Source organism: Narcine bancroftii, chromosome 3 (assembly GCF_036971445.1).
Source record: "Narcine bancroftii isolate sNarBan1 chromosome 3, sNarBan1.hap1, whole genome shotgun sequence".
Lineage (NCBI taxonomy): Eukaryota > Metazoa > Chordata > Chondrichthyes > Torpediniformes > Narcinidae > Narcine > Narcine bancroftii.
Genome location: NC_091471.1, coordinates 231,736,625 through 231,754,377, shown reverse-complemented (window position 1 = coordinate 231,754,377; position 17,753 = coordinate 231,736,625). Strand labels below are relative to the sequence as shown.

The 17,753-nt window shown below is 50.6% G+C and overlaps 1 protein-coding gene across 6 annotated transcripts in view; it reads right to left on the bottom strand.

Annotated features, from left to right (window-relative positions):
* kif22 (kinesin family member 22) overlaps window positions 1-17,753 on the bottom strand; it is a 35,550-nt gene that overhangs the window by 17,256 nt on the left and 541 nt on the right. For 4 of the 6 annotated variants that reach the window (XM_069926882.1, XM_069926888.1, XM_069926887.1 and 1 more), the window contains exons 2-6: window positions 14,264-14,467; window positions 13,868-13,995; window positions 12,961-13,121; window positions 10,270-10,479; window positions 9,630-9,739 (exon numbers count right to left, since the gene is read on the bottom strand). In XM_069926882.1, coding sequence (XP_069782983.1) covers window positions 9,630-9,739; window positions 10,270-10,479; window positions 12,961-13,121; window positions 13,868-13,995; window positions 14,264-14,467 — 813 coding nt within the window. Of the gene's footprint in view, window positions 1-9,629; window positions 9,740-10,269; window positions 10,480-12,960; window positions 13,122-13,867; window positions 13,996-14,263; window positions 14,468-17,637; window positions 17,738-17,753 lie in introns of those variants that run through there. The other 2 variants (XM_069926883.1, XM_069926886.1) reach the window with 2 other exon arrangements.

Below are 17,753 nucleotides of genomic sequence, written 5' to 3'. Positions count from 1 at the left end.
ATTCATGCAATCTGGACATGTGAGAAAGTGAAAACATTTTGGGAAGATCGAAACGAGATATTAAATAAAATCACAAAAAGCAATATACCAAAAAACCCAGAGATCTTCCTCCTAAGTAATATAAAAAACAAAGAATTTGGACTTGATTTGGATGGAGCACAAAAAAGATTTGTTATGATAGCCCTAGCTGTAGCAAAAAATGTATTAAGTCAACCTGGAAATTAGAAGATAATTTGAGAATACAACAATGGTACATAGAAATGAATAAATGTATTCCATTAGAATAACATACAATTTAAGAAATAACATTACAATATTTGAACAAATATGGGAGCCATACATGAAACACAATAGAGAAAACCTATCGTGGACATCTACCACCTAAAATGACAGAAGGAGAAGATAATGAAAAGAACTGACTCAGTGAAATTTCTTATTTATTTTTATTGAGTGACAACATTGTTTAACGGGTTTAATGTATCTTAGATTCTGAACTTTAAGTGGGAGGGGAGGTGAGGGAGGGAGGGGAGGAGGGAAGGGGGGAGAAAACGACTGTACATATTTGAAAAGGAAAATGTATGCATCTTGATCAATATGGTTAAAAGTGTGAAAAATAAAAAATTTTTAAAAAGATGAGCAGGTGTCTGGAATGCATTTGCGGGGTTGGTGATAAAGGCTGGTACAATAGGGGACATTTAAAAGACTCTCAGAGGCACACAGATGCAAGAAAAATAGAGGGTTATGGGTTTGAGCCTTGTTCTGGTCTCTGTGTAGGGAGAGTTGTCCCTTAAATTTCTCTCCTTAAACCCTGTTTTATATTTAACGTAGATAGAGAGAGGAGAAAGGGAGGAGAGTGAAGGGGCGACGGTTGGCTCAATGTTGTTATAGGACCAGTGATCGGGACCAGAGTTCAAATCTGGCAGAGTTTGCAAGTTCTTCCCATGTCTTCATGAGTTTTCCCTGGAGGGGGGGGGTCTGCTTTCCTCCTGCTCTTTGGGGTTGGAGGTCAATTGGGTGACACAGGCTGGAAGGGTTTGTTAACATGCTGCATGTCTAAATTTAAAATTTAATTTAGAAGACTCTTAGACAGGCACATGGGTGTAAGAAAAATAGAAGGTATGAGGAAAGGTTAGATTAGCTTTATCCAGGCCATCACAACATCGTAGGCCAAAGGGCCTGCATGATCACTGAGATGTCTGGTGCTTTTCCTCAAGTCATGGGGGATCCCTGGCCCGGGGACGGAAAGATCTGATCCAGGAACAGACTCCCTCAACCCTTCACCTCTCGGAGGAGTCACATGATGGAGTAGTGGCCGGACGGTGAACTCCAGCCCTCTCCAGAAAAGTCGGAAAAAACAAAGGAAAACACAAAGGCTCAAAAATAAAAATTAAAGTAAAGTGAGAATAAAGGTGGAAAGAAGATGGCGACGAAAAAAGAAAAATCGAAACCAACGGTAAGAAGAGAGGAAGAGAAGACAACGGAAGAAGGAGAAGGCCTTACCTGTTCGAAGAGGCCCGCGATGGAGAGAGAAGCCCGCTCCCTCAGGTCGGTAGAAAGTGGACTACAAAAATGGCTCGCTGAGCCAAGTAAAAGTGCGCAACCGCGCATGCAAAAAAACACACCGACGGGAGGGGTGACCAGCTGGGGAGTCGATCTCCACAGCCGGCAATGACATGAAATAGAAGAAAGGAAAGGCAAGACAAAGGATAAACTTTCTCTTATTAAAGAATACATGGAGTCATTTAAAGAATGGCAAGCGCAAGAATTTAGTGATTTAAGAAGAAGAATAAACAATACAGAAGAGAAAATGAATAAAATAGATATGACCTTATCAGAAATGGGAAAAAGAATGGACAAGGTGGAAGAACGAGCAGCAGTAGAAATGGAGGTAGAGGACTTAAAAAAGAAATTAGAGGAATCTAATAAAAAAGTTAAGGAGACACAAGAACTGTTAGCTCAGAAAATAGATATAATGGAAAATTATAACAGAAGAAATAACAAAAAGATAGTGGGCCTTAAGGAAGATGAAGAAGGCAAGAATATGAGAGAGTTTATAAAAGATTGGATCCCTAGGATCCTAGGATGTCCAGAACTACAGCAAGAAATGGAAATAGAAAGGGCACATAGAGCATTGGCCTTTAAACCACAAACACAACAAAAGCCAAGATCTATTTTAGTAAAATTCCCAAGATATACTACAAGAGAAAAGGTACTGGAGAAAACAATGGAAAAAGTAAGAGAGGGCAACAAGCCACTGGAGTACAATGGGCAAAAAAATCTTCATTTACCCAGATATAAGTTTTGAACTCCTGAAGAAGAGAAAGGAGTTCAATACAGCAAAGGCGATTTTATGGAAGAAAGGGTATAAATTTATACTAAAGCATCCAGCGGTATTGAAAATATTTATTCCAGGACAGCAAAACAGACTATTCTCGGATCCAGAGGAAGCACGAAAATTTGCAGAACAATTACAAAATAGACTGAGAGATGAAGACGTGTAACGAGAGTACAAAAGACTGCGAACTAAAAAGACACATTTTGAACTCCTGAAGAAGAGGAAGGAGTTCAATACATCGAAAACGATCTTATGGAAAAAAACTATTCTCAGATCCAGAGGAAGCAAGGAAATTTGCAGAACAACTACAAAACAAAGAGAGATGAAGACATGTCTTTCTTTGGCTTGGCTTCGCGGACGAAGATTTATGGAGGGGGTAAAAAGTCCACGTCAGCTGCAGGCTCGTTTGTGGCTGACCAGTCCGATGCGGGACAGGCAGACACGATTGCAGCGGTTGCAAGGGAAAATTGGTTGGTTGGGGTTGGGTGTTGGGTTTTTCCTCCTTTGCCTTTTGTCAGTGAGGTGGGCTCTGCGGTCTTCTTCAAAGGAGGCTGCTGCCCGCCAAACTGTGAGGCGCCAAGATGCACGGTTTGAGGCGTTATCAGCCCACTGGCGGTGGTCAATGTGGCAGGCACCAAGAGATTTCTTTAGGCAGTCCTTGTACCTTTTCTTTGGTGCACCTCTGTCACGGTGGCCAGTGGAGAGCTCGCCATATAATACGATCTTGGGAAGGCGATGGTCCTCCATTCTGGAGACGTGACCCATCCAGCGCAGCTGGATCTTCAGCAGCGTGGACTCGATGCTGTCGACCTCTGCCATCTCGAGTACCTCGACGTTAGGGGTGTGAGCGCTCCAATGGATGTTGAGGATGGAGCGGAGACAACGCTGGTGGAAGCGTTCTAGGAGCCGTAGGTGGTGCCGGTAGAGGACCCATGATTCGGAGCCGAACAGGAGTGTGGGTATGACAACGGCTCTGTATACGCTTATCTTTGTGAGGTTTTTCAGTTGGTTGTTTTTCCAGACTCTTTTGTGTAGTCTTCCAAAGGCGCTATTTGCCTTGGCGAGTCTGTTGTCTATCTCATTGTCGATCCTTGCATCTGATGAAATGGTGCAGCCGAGATAGGTAAACTGGTTGACCGTTTTGAGTTTTGTGTGCCCGATGGAGATGTGGGGGGGCTGGTAGTCATGGTGGGGAGCTGGCTGATGGAGGACCTCAGTTTTCTTCAGGCTGACTTCCAGGCCAAACATTTTGGCAGTTTCCGCAAAGCAGGACGTCAAGCGCTGAAGAGCTGGCTCTGAATGGGCAACTAAAGCGGCATCATCTGCAAAGAGTAGTTCACGGACAAGTTTCTCTTGTGTCTTGGTGTGAGCTTGCAGGCGCCTCAGATTGAAAAGACTGCCATCCGTGCGGTACCGGATGTAAACAGCGTCTTCATTGTTGGGGTCTTTCATGGCTTGGTTCAGCATCATGCTGAAGAAGATTGAAAAGAGGGTTGGTGCGAGAACACAGCCTTGCTTCACGCCATTGTTAATGGAGAAGGGTTCAGAGAGCTCATTGCTGTATCTGACCCGACCTTGTTGGTTTTCGTGCAGTTGGATAATCATGTTGAGGAACTTTGGGGGACATCCGATGCGCTCTAGTATTTGCCAAAGCCCTTTCCTGCTCACGGTGTCGAAGGCTTTGGTGAGGTCAACAAAGGTGATGTAGAGTCCTTTGTTTTGTTCTCTGCACTTTTCTTGGAGCTGTCTGAGGGCAAAGACCATGTCAGTGGTTCCTCTGTTTGCGCGAAAGCCGCACTGTGATTCTGGGAGAATATTCTCAGCGACACTAGGTATTATTCTATTTAGTAGAATCCTAGCGAAGATTTTGCCTGCAATGGAGAGCAACGTGATTCCCCTGTAGTTTGAGCAGTCTGATTTCTCGCCTTTGTTTTTGTACAGGGTGATGATGGTGGCATCACGAAGATCCTGAGGCAGTTTACCTTGGTCCCAACAAAGCTTGAAAAACTCATGCAGTTTGGCATGCAGAGTTTTGCCGCCAGCCTTCCAGACTTCTGGGGGGATTCCATCCATACCTGCTGCTTTGCCACTTTTCAATTGTTCGATTGCCTTATATGTCTCATCCAGGGTGGGAACCTCATCCAGCTCTAGCCTTAGGGGCTGTTGAGGGAGCTGGAGCAGGGCGGAATCTTGGACTGAGCGGTTGGTACTGAAAAGAGATTGGAAGTGTTCTGACCATCGGTTGAGGATGGAGATCTTGTCGCTGAGGAGGACTTTGCCGTCTGAGCTGCGCAGCGGGCTTTGGACTTGGGGTGAGGGGCCGTACACAGCCTTTAGAGCATCGTAGAAACCCCTGAAGTCGCCAATGTCCGCGCTGAGCTGTGTTCGTTTGGCGAGGCTAGTCCACCACTCATTTTGGATCTCCCGGAGTTTGCGCTGAAGATGGCTGCATGCGCGACGGAAGGCTTGTTTCTTCTCTGGACAGGACGGCTTTGTAAGGTGAGCCTGGTGGGCAGCTCGCTTCTTTGCCAGCAGCTCCTGGATTTCCTGGCTGTTTTCGTCAAACCAGTCCTTGTTTTTCCTGGAGGAGAAGCCCAGTACCTCTTCAGTGGATTGCAGTATGGTAGTCTTCAACTGATCCCAGAGGGTTTCAGGGGACGGGTCCGTGAGGCGGGTTGCAACGTCGAGCTTCGCTTTGAGGTTTGTAATAAACATGTAATAAGAGTAAAAATGACCACGATTTATATGTATGTGGGTAAAGAGGTATATGTGTGTATATGTATAATGTGCATACATGAATGTATCCGTATTTAGAGGAAAATATAGATAGTATAGACAAGAATTAATAAGGGAAGGAAATGGAATAGAGGGAATAAGGAGGGAATTAAAAGAGAGACCTTTGTTACATATGAAAAGTGAAATCTTTTCTGGGGGGGCTGGGGGGGGGAGGAGTTACTGTCACTGCAAAATCAACTGACGCTTGCGAGTGAATTCGCAAATCCAAATGGAGAGGGGAGATGTGGTTGTCCGACAAGGGATAAAGGACAACTCAGGAGGGGAAGGGGGGATTGGGGCGAAAGAAGTTTTAAATCGGAGAATAAGGAAAATGTTTGATGTTTTAGGAATGTTGTCTTATAAAGGGTTCAAAACAAGAAAACAGAAATGGATAAGAAGGAAAGGTAATGATGGAGAAACGGAAAGGGAATATAAACGAAGTATAAAATGGCTACGTTGAACTATACGACTTTAAATATTAACGGAATACATAACCAAATTAAAAGGAAGAAACTGCTAAATTTACTGAAAAAATAAAAAATTGATATAGCATTTGTGCAAGAAACACATTTAAATGAATTGGAGCACAAGAAATTAAAGAGATTGGGTAGGACACGTAACAGCAGCATCGTATAATTCAAAAGCAAGAGGAGTAGCTATATTAATTAGTAAAAATGTGCCATTCAAAATAGAAGAGGAAATAATAGATCCAGCATGGAGATATGTAATGATAAAATGTCAGATATATTCGGAGTTTTGGAATCTACTCAATGTATATTCACCTAACGAAGAAGATCAAAAGTTTATGCAAGATATCTTTTTGAAGATAGCAGATACGCAAGGGAACATATTAATAGAAGGGGATTTCAACCTGAATTTGGATTCAAATATGGACAAAACTGGGAAAAAAATTAACAGAAAGAACAAAGTAACCAAATTTATAATTAAATCGATTGAAGAAATGCAACTTTTGGATATATGGAGGAAACAACACCCAAAGGAAAAGGAATATTCATATTACTCGGCTAGACATAAAAAATACTCAAGAATAGACCTATTTTTGTTATCAGCTCGTATGCAAGATTAAGTAAAAGAAACAGAATATAAAGCTAGAATACTATCGGACCATTCACCCTTAATATTGACAGTAAAGTTAGAGGACATCCCTCCAAGAATGTATAGATGGAGATTAAACCCCATGTTACTTAAAAGGCAGGATTTTAAAAAATTTATTGAAAAACAAATTAAAATGTATTTTGAAATAAATACGAAATCAGTGAAAGATAAGTTTATACTATGGGATGCAATGAAAGCATTCATTAGAGGGCAAATAATAAGTTATGTAACCAAGATGAAGAAGGACTATAATCAGGAAACAGAGCAGTTGGAAAGGGAAATAGTAAATATAGAAAAAGAATTAGCAATGAAGGAAGGTACAACTTAAAGAAGAGAATTGGCGGATAAATAAATAAAATATGAAACACTACAAACATATAAGGTGGAGAAGAATATAATGAAGACAAAACAGAAATATTATGAACTGGGTGAAAAAACGCACAAAATCCTAGCATGGCAGCTTAAGACAGAACAAGCTAAGAAAATGGTATTGGCATCAAGGAAAAAAGACAAACAAATTACATATAATCCAAAAGAAATTAAGGAAAACTTTAGAGAATTCTATGAACAATTATACCGAACTGAAAACGAAGGGAAAATAGATGAATTTCTAACTAAAATTGAACTACCAAAACTACAAATAGAGGAACAAAATAAATTAACAGAGCCATTTGGAATAGTAGAAATACAAGAGATAATAAAAAAATTACCAAATAATAAGACACCAGGAGAGGATGGATTCCCAATAGATTTCTATAAAACATTTAAAGACTTATTAATTCCGCCCCTCCTGGAAGTAATCAACCAGATTGATAAAACACAAAGCTTACCAGATTCATGTAAAACAGCAATAATTACAGTAATACTAAAGCAAGGGAAAGATCCACTCATACCAGCTTCATATAGACCAATATCTTTACTTAACACAGATTATAAGATAATAGCTAAACTATTAGCAAACAGATTAGCAGAGTATGTACCGAAAATGGTAAATCTAGACCAAACTGGATTTATCAAAAAAAGACGCACAATAGACAATATTTGTAAATTTATTAACTTAATTCATGCAGTAGAAGGGAATAAAGCACCAACAGTAGCAGTTGCTTTAGATGCAGAGAAGGCCTTTGACAGAGTAGAATGGAATTATTTGTTCAAAGTATTGCAAAAATTCAGTTTACCGGAGAAGTATATTAATTGGATTAAAGCATTATATAAGGGACCATTAGCGAAAGTGACAGTAAATGGACATGTATCAAAGCAATTTAACTTAAGCAGGTCAACACGGCAGGGATGCCCACTATCACCCTTATTGTTCGTGTTAGCTATCCAACCACTAGCAGAATTGATAAGGACAGAAAATAATATAAAAGGGATAAAAATAAAAGACAAGGAATATAAAATCAGTTTATTTGCTGATGATGTAATAGTATACTTAACAGAACCAGAACTATCAATAAAAGAATTATATAAGAAATTGAAGGAATATGGAGAAGTGTCGGGTTACAAGATCAACGTAAATAAAAGTGAAGCAATGCCTATGAATAATGCGGATTTCTCAAAATTTAAGAAGGAATCACCATTTAGATGGCAAATGCAAGCAATAAGATACCTAGCTGTACAAATAAACAAAAATCTCGGCCAACTATATAAACTCAATTATTATCCACTAATGAAAAAATTACAGGACGATTTAGAGCATTGGAAAGATTTACCACTAACACTAAGAGGAAGGATAAACTGTATTAAAATGAACATTTTTCCAAGGATATTATACCTATTTCAGGCATTGCCAATACAACTGACAGAAATTCTTCAAGGAGTTAAAGAAAATAATAAGGAAATTTTTATGGAAAGGGGGGAAACCGAGGATAGCACTAGATAAATTAACAGAATGGTATAAACAAGGAGGCTTACAACTGCCAAACTTTAAATATTATTATAGAGCCGCACAATTAAGATACCTATCAGATTTTTATCAAACAAGGGAAAAGCCAGATTGGACTAGATTAGAATTAGATAAAATAGGGGAAAAGATACCTGAACACATATTAGATAAATGGGATGAAAAATTGGTACAACATAGAAGTTCCCCAGTATTACATCATCTACTCAATATTTGGAAGAAGATTCATGTAGAAAGAAATAAAACAAATTATCAATTACCAAAACTAATATTGACGCAAAACAAGTTACTCCCTTTTACAATAGATAACCTTTCCTTTAGAGAATGGTAGAAAAAAGGGATTGAAAGAATAAAAAATTGTTTTTCAGGAAATAGATTCTTATCCTTTGAACAAATGAAAGATAAATACAATATAACTCAAGATACAGCGCTGGCATATTACCAATTGAGATCCTACTTGAAGGATAAATTAGGAAGCAGTTTGAGTTTGCCAGAGGGAAGTAACTTTGAATATGTGATTACAGATACAATGATAATCAAAAGATTTATAACAAATATGTACATTAAACTGCAAGAAAAGGAGAATGAGGAAACAAATGGTAAAACTAAACAAAAATGGGAACAAGATTTAAATATAAAGATAAAAAAGGAAACATGGGAGAAGTTATGCTCTGGAACGATGAGAAATACAATAAATACGAGGTTACATATGATACAATATAACTGGATACACAGGCTATACATTACACCTCAAAAGTTAAATAAATGGGACCCAACACTATCTGATAGATGTTTTCGATGTGAAAAAGAAATGGGAACAACAATTCATGCAATCTGGACATGTGAGAAAGTAGAAAAATTTTGGGAAGATCTAAATCAGATATTAAATAAAATAACAGAAAACAATATACCAAAGAATCCAGAGATCTTCCTCCTAAGTAACATAAAAAACAAAGAATTTGGAATTGATTTGGAGGATGCACAAAAAAGATTTGTTAAGATTGCTCTAGCCGTAGCAAAAAAATGTATTATGTCAACCTGGAAATTGGAAGATAATTTGAAAATACAACAATGGTATATAGAAATGAATAAATGGATTCCATTAGAAAAAATAACATAGTTTAAGAAATAATATTGAAATATTTGAACAAATATGGGAGCCTTACATTAAACATAATAGCGAAAACCTACCGGGGACAATCACTACCTAAGTTAACGGAAGGAAAAGGAAATTAAAAGAATGGACTCAGTGGAATTTCTGGTGTATTTTTATTGAATGACAACATTGTCTGACTGGTTTAATGTATCCTAGATTTTATACCTTAAATGGACGGGAGTGGGGAGGTAGGGAGGGTGGGATGGGAGGAGGGTGGGGGGAGAAAATGGCACTGTATATGTGTAAAAAGGAAAAAGTGTGTATCATGGTTAATGTGATTTATGGTGTGAAAAATAAAAAAATTTTAAAAAATAAAACCCTTCACCTCCCCTCAGGACACTCACCGGATTCCCTTGTTCCCGGTCTTCCGATTGTCTTCGGACCCAGCCAGGTCAATGAGGTACAGCTTGCCAGTCAGCTGACGGAAAGGAGATGTTTGCTGCATCTTCACCACCTGTTTGTGGGGGGTGGGGTAAAGAGAAGAGAGAGACCGTGTCAACAACCGTCAAGCAAGATTGAGGAGGTGGGGGCTAGTGGGGGCACAGTACAGGCCCTTTGGCCCTCAATGCTGTACTCTGCATCCAACACATTATGTGTCCCTCATAAGGTCTGTCAGCAGACATTGTCACATTCTCTGGGTGGTGTTAGCCCATGTGCTCTGCATCCAACACATTACCATAGCTGGGGGAGGGAACACACTCCTCTTCCACGTGAGGAGAAAGTCAATACACTTAGCGGAGAAGTGAGGGGGGGAGAAAATCACCCTTCTTTCCGTATCTGCCACATTTTCATAGATGGGGGAGGGAACACACTCCTCTTCCCTGGGTGGAACAAGTTCATGCACTCCACATCTGATACGCTGCCAGAGAGACACTCTTCCTGGAGCTGGGTTAGTCCTTGCACACCACATCGCTGTGTTACTGGGGAGGTGGGGGAACACTCTTCCACGGTTGGGTTAGTCCCTGCACCCGCTGCATTACCCACCTTGAGCAGTAGCACCGAGTGGCTGCGGCTGGAGCGGGCATTGAGCTTGGTGGAGGCAGTGGTGCGGTTCCGGAGGGCAGGCAGGAAGTGGCTCTCAAAGTCAGCAAAGTTGCTGATGCTCTGCTGGCAGAGGTTGGGGATGAAGATGTTCCGCTCTCGGTCCTCCCGGATTGGAAGGTCCAGATTCTGTGGCTCCAGGAGGTCCAGCACCTATCAGGAGAGAGAGAGAGAGGGGAGATGACACGGAAGGGAGGGTGGAGATGGGGGAAGAGACAGGGGTGGGGGGGGTTTCCAACACTCCCAGAGTCACTCCCTCCTCAGTTTTCTCCCCACCCCCCCTCCAGAGATCTGGACCAGTGCAAGGTCAAACCAGAAGGCTGAGAACAGGCTCATTGGTTGGATACAATAATATGGATGAACAGAGGGAACGGGGTCCAAATCCATGCATCTCTCAAGGTTGCCGTGCAGGATAGAACCATGGAACATTACAGAAACTGGTCCTTTCAGCCCTTCGAGTCTGTGTCTAACCATTTTTCTGTCTATTCAGTCATTGTATCATTCAAGCGGGAATGAAACTCACTCAAGGAAGAGCAGGCCCGAGGAATGAATCATCCATCCCTCCGTGGGTCTAGGACATTTTAGCCCGCTGGCCGACTCCGTCTTGCTCCTGCCACTCCACCTGAACCCCCTGCGTTGAGGAAACCTCCTCCTCCTCCTCCTCCCCCAGGAAACCACTCCCCCTGGCCAACATGGGCTTTTCGTAGCTTATTGTGATGAATTTAAATTTTTTTTTAAAAGAGCCAAAAACAAGAGCTTTTGGCAAATTAATGAGCTAGCACCTTTTTCCCAGGGGGACAGTAGCAAACAAGCATTTAGGGTGAAGGGAGGGAAGGTTAGGGGAGATGATTTGTTACAGAGAGTGGTGGGTGCCTGGAATGCATTGCAGGGGACAGTGGTGGAGGCTGGTGCAATAGGGGATATTTCAAAGATTTTTAGGCCTATGGACGCAAGAAAAAATAAAAGGGTGCGAGAGAGAGGGGAGGGTGAGATTGTTGTGTCGCTTTACATAGAAGGGCCCATACTGTTCTACAGTGTTGTGAAAAACCAAAGTCTGCAGACACTGTGATTAGGCCCTTTCAAACTGCTGAGTAAAAGAGTTAGAAAGGGTCTGATTCTGTCAACCCCCTCAGAATCCAACCGGGACCCTGACCTACCTGAGAGGTAGTCAATGAACCGAGTTAAATTTACCTTGGTCGCATCCACGGCTGTTATGAACAGAAAAATGTCCGACCTGTTTATTCTGGTGACATCAGTGCACGCGTGCGGGCATCAGCGTCTGAACATCCAGCAGTGCTTCCAGTGAGCACATGACACATCATTGCAAGGTGGGGGGGGGGGGGGGAGGGGGCCAGATCCCCCTTAAATCACCGGGTTGGCAATTTAATAGGTCAATCCCCCTGTGATTTGAAATGTGCTTCCAACACCTTTGCTCCGGTGATCGCACCTGGGCCCTGGGAGGGCGACCAAGGTGCTGCAAGTTTAAAAGGGCCTATTGTGCTTTTAAAAAAAAAACTGAAAATGTTGGGGGAACTTAGCAGGTATCACAACATCCATAGGGGGTAGAGATATATAAACGACGCTTCTGGCCCGACCTTTCTTCCAAGTCTATGTTCTGTGAGGTAACATCACAGCTATGCAGAGCCCACGTGGAATACTGCGTTCTATTCTGGTCGCCTCTGGACACTACAGCGAGGGCAGAGAGATTTACCAGATGTTGTCTGGATTGGAGAGCGTGTCTTATGAGGCAAGGTTCACAGAGCTGGGACTGTTCTCTTTAGAGCAAAGAAGGATGAGAGGAGACTGAAGAGAGGTCAACAAGATTGTGAGGGGCACAGATCGGGTGGACAGCTAGCTGCTTTTTCAGTAGCAAACATGAGAGGAATCTGTACAAGGTGAGGGGAGGAAAGTTTGGGGGAGATTTTTCTGTTTGTTACACAAGCCCCTTTCCCACCGCCAACCCTCCTTGGAAATGGGAAAATTTGCAGGGCAAGCTGACACCGGGAGCATACCACACCACACCATTTTTCTGCAACTTGGGATTTTAAGGGGGTCCCACCTCAAGTTGTGACCTTGCAAGAGCAGGTTGTGCTTTCTCACTGCCAGTGGGAGATTGGAGATTAACTTGGCTGGGCTCCGAGACTTGCTCCCTCCATGTTGAAATCTACTTGCCCGCCTCGGTTATGTCATTTCACATCGCGTGATTCGACCCAATATTGGTGGATTAACTCAGATGTAATGGACGGTGTGAAAGAGGTGACAGAGAGTCGGGGGGGGGGGGGGTAGGGGTGCCTGGAATGGGGTGGTGGTGGAGGCTGGTACAATAGGGGACGTTTCAAAGACTCTCAGACCAGCCAGTGGATGGAAGAAAAGTTGAGGGTATGAGGGAGGGAAGGGTTAGAGTGACTTGGAGGAGGTAAACATGGTGATGGAGAATGATGGTGGAAATGGATTATGAGAATGGAAGGGGGGAGGTGGGATTGGAGAAAAGTGATGGGAGGAGAGATTGGGGAAGGAGAGCAGGGATTTGGGGTCGGAGGGTGTTGGGGGATCTGGATTTTTTTTGGGGGGGTGGACAGAGGGGGCAATAGAGAGAACGGGGAAGCAGGATCACCCCTCCCCCCCTGCACTCACCTTCTCCTGGTAGATCTCCAAGTAGGACATGCTGATGGCGAAGGTCCAGGGGTCTCCCAACAGCTGGCCACTTTGCTCCCTGCTCATCCGAAAAATGTCAAGGAGGGCTCGGGGAATGACTCCCGGCTGCTCCGTGTTCCCCAGCATTGTGTGAGTTTTGCCTGGGGAGGGGCGGGAAAGAGAAACAGGTTACGCGGACAGAGACTGGAAACAGGTCTCCACATCCCAACCACAGTGCCTCCATCTGTCCAGAAACCTCCAAACCAGTTCTAACAATGAATCTAACCCACCCACACTGGTCCCACCTGCCCCTACCCCTCTAAACCCATCCCATCCATGGATCAGTCCCACCTACACTGGTTTCACCTTGCCACGTTCCTCTCAATCTATGGTAAACCATTCTATCCATGGTAGGATACTTAAAAGTATAAAGGAACAGAGGGACCTTAGGGTCCAAATCTATACATCTCTCAAGGTTCCTGCACGGGTTGATAGGATAGTTAAGAAGCCCTATGATATGGTGGGTGTCATTAGTCAGGTGTCATGAAAGGATGTTGAAGCTCTACAAATCTCTGGTGAGCCCACAGTTGGAGTATTGTGTTCAGTTCTGGACACCTCATTATAGGAAAGATGTAGAAGCAACTGAGAGGGGGCAGAGGAGATTCACCAGGACATTGCATGGATTGGAGAACTAGTCTTATGAGGTAAGGTTCGCAGAGCTGGGACTTTTCTGTATTCTCAGCACCACCACCTATTTTGGACTCATCTGCAAACTTGACCACAAAGCCATCTATTCCATAATCAGTTGTATGGTGGGGAGAGGTTCAGGGAGAGGGGGGAGACAAGGGGGGGGGGGAGAAGCAAGAGGAAGCAGATAGACCACCCCACCCCATAACTGTCCTCTCACCTGCTCCAGTAGGGCCGTACGCAAAGACGCTGGCATTCTGGCCGTTCAGCACGTGGGCAAGCACAGGCTTCACGGATCCCACGTACACCTCCTGCTGCGAGGAGTCGTCCCCGTAAAAGGCATCAAAGCTTTGGGAGGGAGACGGAGGGAAGGGTTAGAAAGGAACTCACCTCTCTCGCCCAGATCCCCACACCACTCTCCACTCCCCTTGTCCCCACCTCACACATCTCCCCTACAGGAGACACCACTCCCCACCACTCCCCTCACCCTCTACCCTGCTCCCTTCACCAACATCTCCCTTTACCAGCTCCCCCAATATCCTCTCCCACTAAACCCTTCCACTGGTCCCCACACACCATTTCACCCACCACCCCCCCCAACAGGCTCAGCACATACTTGTACTGGACAGTCTCATCTCGGTTCCTCCAGTTCATTATTTCCAGAGTCCGCGTGTCCACCCCTCTCACACAGGCCTGCTGCCCCATGCTCTCCCCCTCGCCGAGGGAGGGGCGCAGCCTCACCGCCACTTGCACTCGGCCCCCAGGGGCTCGCCGGATCACCTTGCCCTCCGCCATTGTAACCTGGCTGCTCATGGTTGCCCTGCAAGAAGTTGTGGGGGGGTAAGTGAAGAGAAGAAAGTGAGCACACTGGACTACATCATCCCCATGGATTTCTCAAAGAGCTCCTCAGATTCTTCCTGCGATCGAGATGACTGGGATTCCAAGCAGATGGCCAGCTCAGGCGAGCAGAGGTGGTGTGGGGGGAGCCGGGGGGGGGAGACCGGGGGAGCCGGGGGGGGAGACCGGGGGAGCCGGGGGGGGAGACCGGGGGAGCCGGGGGGGGAGACCGGGGGAGCCGGGGGGGGGGAGACCGGGGGAGCCGGGGGGGGGAGACCGGGGGAGCCGGGGGGGGGAGACCGGGGGAGCCGGGGGGGGGAGACCGGGGGAGCCGGGGGGGGGAGACCGGGGGAGCCGGGGGGGGGAGACCGGGGGAGCCGGGGGGGGAGACCGGGGGAGCCGGGGGGGGAGACCGGGGGAGCCGGGGGGGGAGACCGGGGGAGCCGGGGGGGGGGAGACCGGGGGAGCCGGGGGGGGGAGACCGGGGGAGCCGGGGGGGGGAGACCGGGGGAGCCGGGGGGGGGAGACCGGGGGAGCCGGGGGGGGAGACCGGGGGAGCCGGGGGGGGAGACCGGGGGAGCCGGGGGGGGAGACCGGGGGAGCCGGGGGGGGAGACCGGGGGAGCCGGGGGGGGAGACCGGGGGAGCCGGGGGGGGAGACCGGGGGAGCCGGGGGGGGAGACCGGGGGAGCCGGGGGGGGAGACCGGGGAGCCGGGGGGGGAGACCGGGGGAGCCGGGGGGGGAGACCGGGGGAGCCGGGGGGGGAGACCGGGGGAGCCGGGGGGGGAGACCGGGGGAGCCGGGGGGGGAGACCGGGGGAGCCGGGGGGGGGAGACCGGGGGAGCCGGGGGGGGGAGACCGGGGGAGCCGGGGGGGGGAGACCGGGGGAGCCGGGGGGGGGGAGACCGGGGGAGCCGGGGGGGGGAGACCGGGGGAGCCGGGGGGGGGAGACCGGGGGAGCCGGGGGGGGGGAGACCGGGGGAGCCGGGGGGGGGAGACCGGGGGAGCCGGGGGGGGGAGACCGGGGGAGCCGGGGGGGGGAGACCGGGGGAGCCGGGGGGGGGGAGACCGGGGGAGCCGGGGGGGGGAGACCGGGGGAGCCGGGGGGGGGAGACCGGGGGAGCCGGGGGGGGGAGACCGGGGGAGCCGGGGGGGGGAGACCGGGGGAGCCGGGGGGGGGAGACCGGGGGAGCCGGGGGGGGGAGACCGGGGGAGCCGGGGGGGGGAGACCGGGGGAGCCGGGGGGGGGAGACCGGGGGAGCCGGGGGGGGGAGACCGGGGGAGCCGGGGGGGGGAGACCGGGGGAGCCGGGGGGGGGAGACCGGGGGAGCCGGGGGGGGGAGACCGGGGGAGCCGGGGGGGGGAGACCGGGGGAGCCGGGGGGGGGAGACCGGGGGAGCCGGGGGGGGGAGACCGGGGGAGCCGGGGGGGGGGAGACCGGGGGAGCCGGGGGGGGGAGACCGGGGGAGCCGGGGGGGGGGAGACCGGGGGAGCCGGGGGGGGGAGACCGGGGGAGCCGGGGGGGGGAGACCGGGGGAGCCGGGGGGGGGAGACCGGGGGAGCCGGGGGGGGGGAGACCGGGGGAGCCGGGGGGGGGAGACCGGGGGAGCCGGGGGGGGGAGACCAGGGGAGCCGGGGGGGGGAGACCAGGGGAGCCGGGGGGGGGGAGACCAGGGGAGCCGGGGGGGGGGAGACCAGGGGAGCCGGGGGGGGGGAGACCAGGGGAGCCGGGGGGGGGGAGACCAGGGGAGCCGGGGGGGGGGAGACCAGGGGAGCCGGGGGGGGGAGACCAGGGGAGCCGGGGGGGGGGAGACCAGGGGAGCCGGGGGGGGGAGACCAGGGGAGCCGGGGGGGGAGACCAGGGGAGCCGGGGGGGGGAGACCAGGGGAGCCGGGGGGGGGAGACCAGGGGAGCCGGGGGGGGGGAGACCAGGGGAGCCGGGGGGGGGAGACCAGGGGAGCCGGGGGGGGGAGACCAGGGGAGCCGGGGGGGGGAGACCAGGGGAGCCGGGGGGGGGAGACCAGGGGAGCCGGGGGGGGGAGACCAGGGGAGCCGGGGGGGGGAGACCAGGGGAGCCGGGGGGGGGAGACCAGGGGAGCCGGGGGGGGGGAGACCAGGGGAGCCGGGGGGGGGAGACCAGGGGAGCCGGGGGGGGGGAGACCAGGGGAGCCGGGGGGGGGGAGACCAGGGGAGCCGGGGGGGGGGACCAGGGGAGCCGGGGGGGGGGAGACCAGGGGAGCCGGGGGGGGGAGACCAGGGGAGCCGGGGGGGGGAGACCAGGGGAGCCGGGGGGGGGAGACCAGGGGAGCCGGGGGGGGGAGACCAGGGGAGCCGGGGGGGGGGAGACCAGGGGAGCCGGGGGGGGGAGACCAGGGGAGCCGGGGGGGGGAGACCAGGGGAGCCGGGGGGGGGAGACCAGGGGAGCCGGGGGGGGGAGACCAGGGGAGCCGGGGGGGGGGAGACCAGGGGAGCCGGGGGGGGGAGACCAGGGGAGCCGGGGGGGGGAGACCAGGGGAGCCGGGGGGGGGGAGACCAGGGGAGCCGGGGGGGGGAGACCAGGGGAGCCGGGGGGGGGAGACCAGGGGAGCCGGGGGGGGGAGACCAGGGGAGCCGGGGGGGGGGAGACCAGGGGAGCCGGGGGGGGAGACCAGGGGAGCCGGGGGGGGGAGACCAGGGGAGCCGGGGGGGGGAGACCAGGGGAGCCGGGGGGGGGAGACCAGGGGAGCCGGGGGGGGGAGACCAGGGGAGCCGGGGGGGGGAGACCAGGGGAGCCGGGGGGGGGGAGACCAGGGGAGCCGGGGGGGGGGGAGACCAGGGGAGCCGGGGGGGGGGGAGACCAGGGGAGCCGGGGGGGGGAGACCAGGGGAGCCGGGGGGGGGAGACCAGGGGAGCCGGGGGGGGGAGACCAGGGGAGCCGGGGGGGGGAGACCAGGGGAGCCGGGGGGGGGAGACCAGGGGAGCCGGGGGGGGGAGACCAGGGGAGCCGGGGGGGGGAGACCAGGGGAGCCGGGGGGGGGAGACCAGGGGAGCCGGGGGGGGAGACCAGGGGAGCCGGGGGGGAGACCAGGGGAGCCTGGGGGGAGACCAGGGGAGCCTGGGGGGGAGACCAGGGGAGCCGGAGGGTCCCAGGGAAGGAGGGATTCGTGTTGTTACCGATCAACCTCACGGACCGAAATTTGAATTTGGCGCTTGGCCGCCCCACCGGAAATGACGTCATATCCTCTCACGCGCACCACTGCTGCAAAATGTCTTCCTCTTCTTTCCCTCCT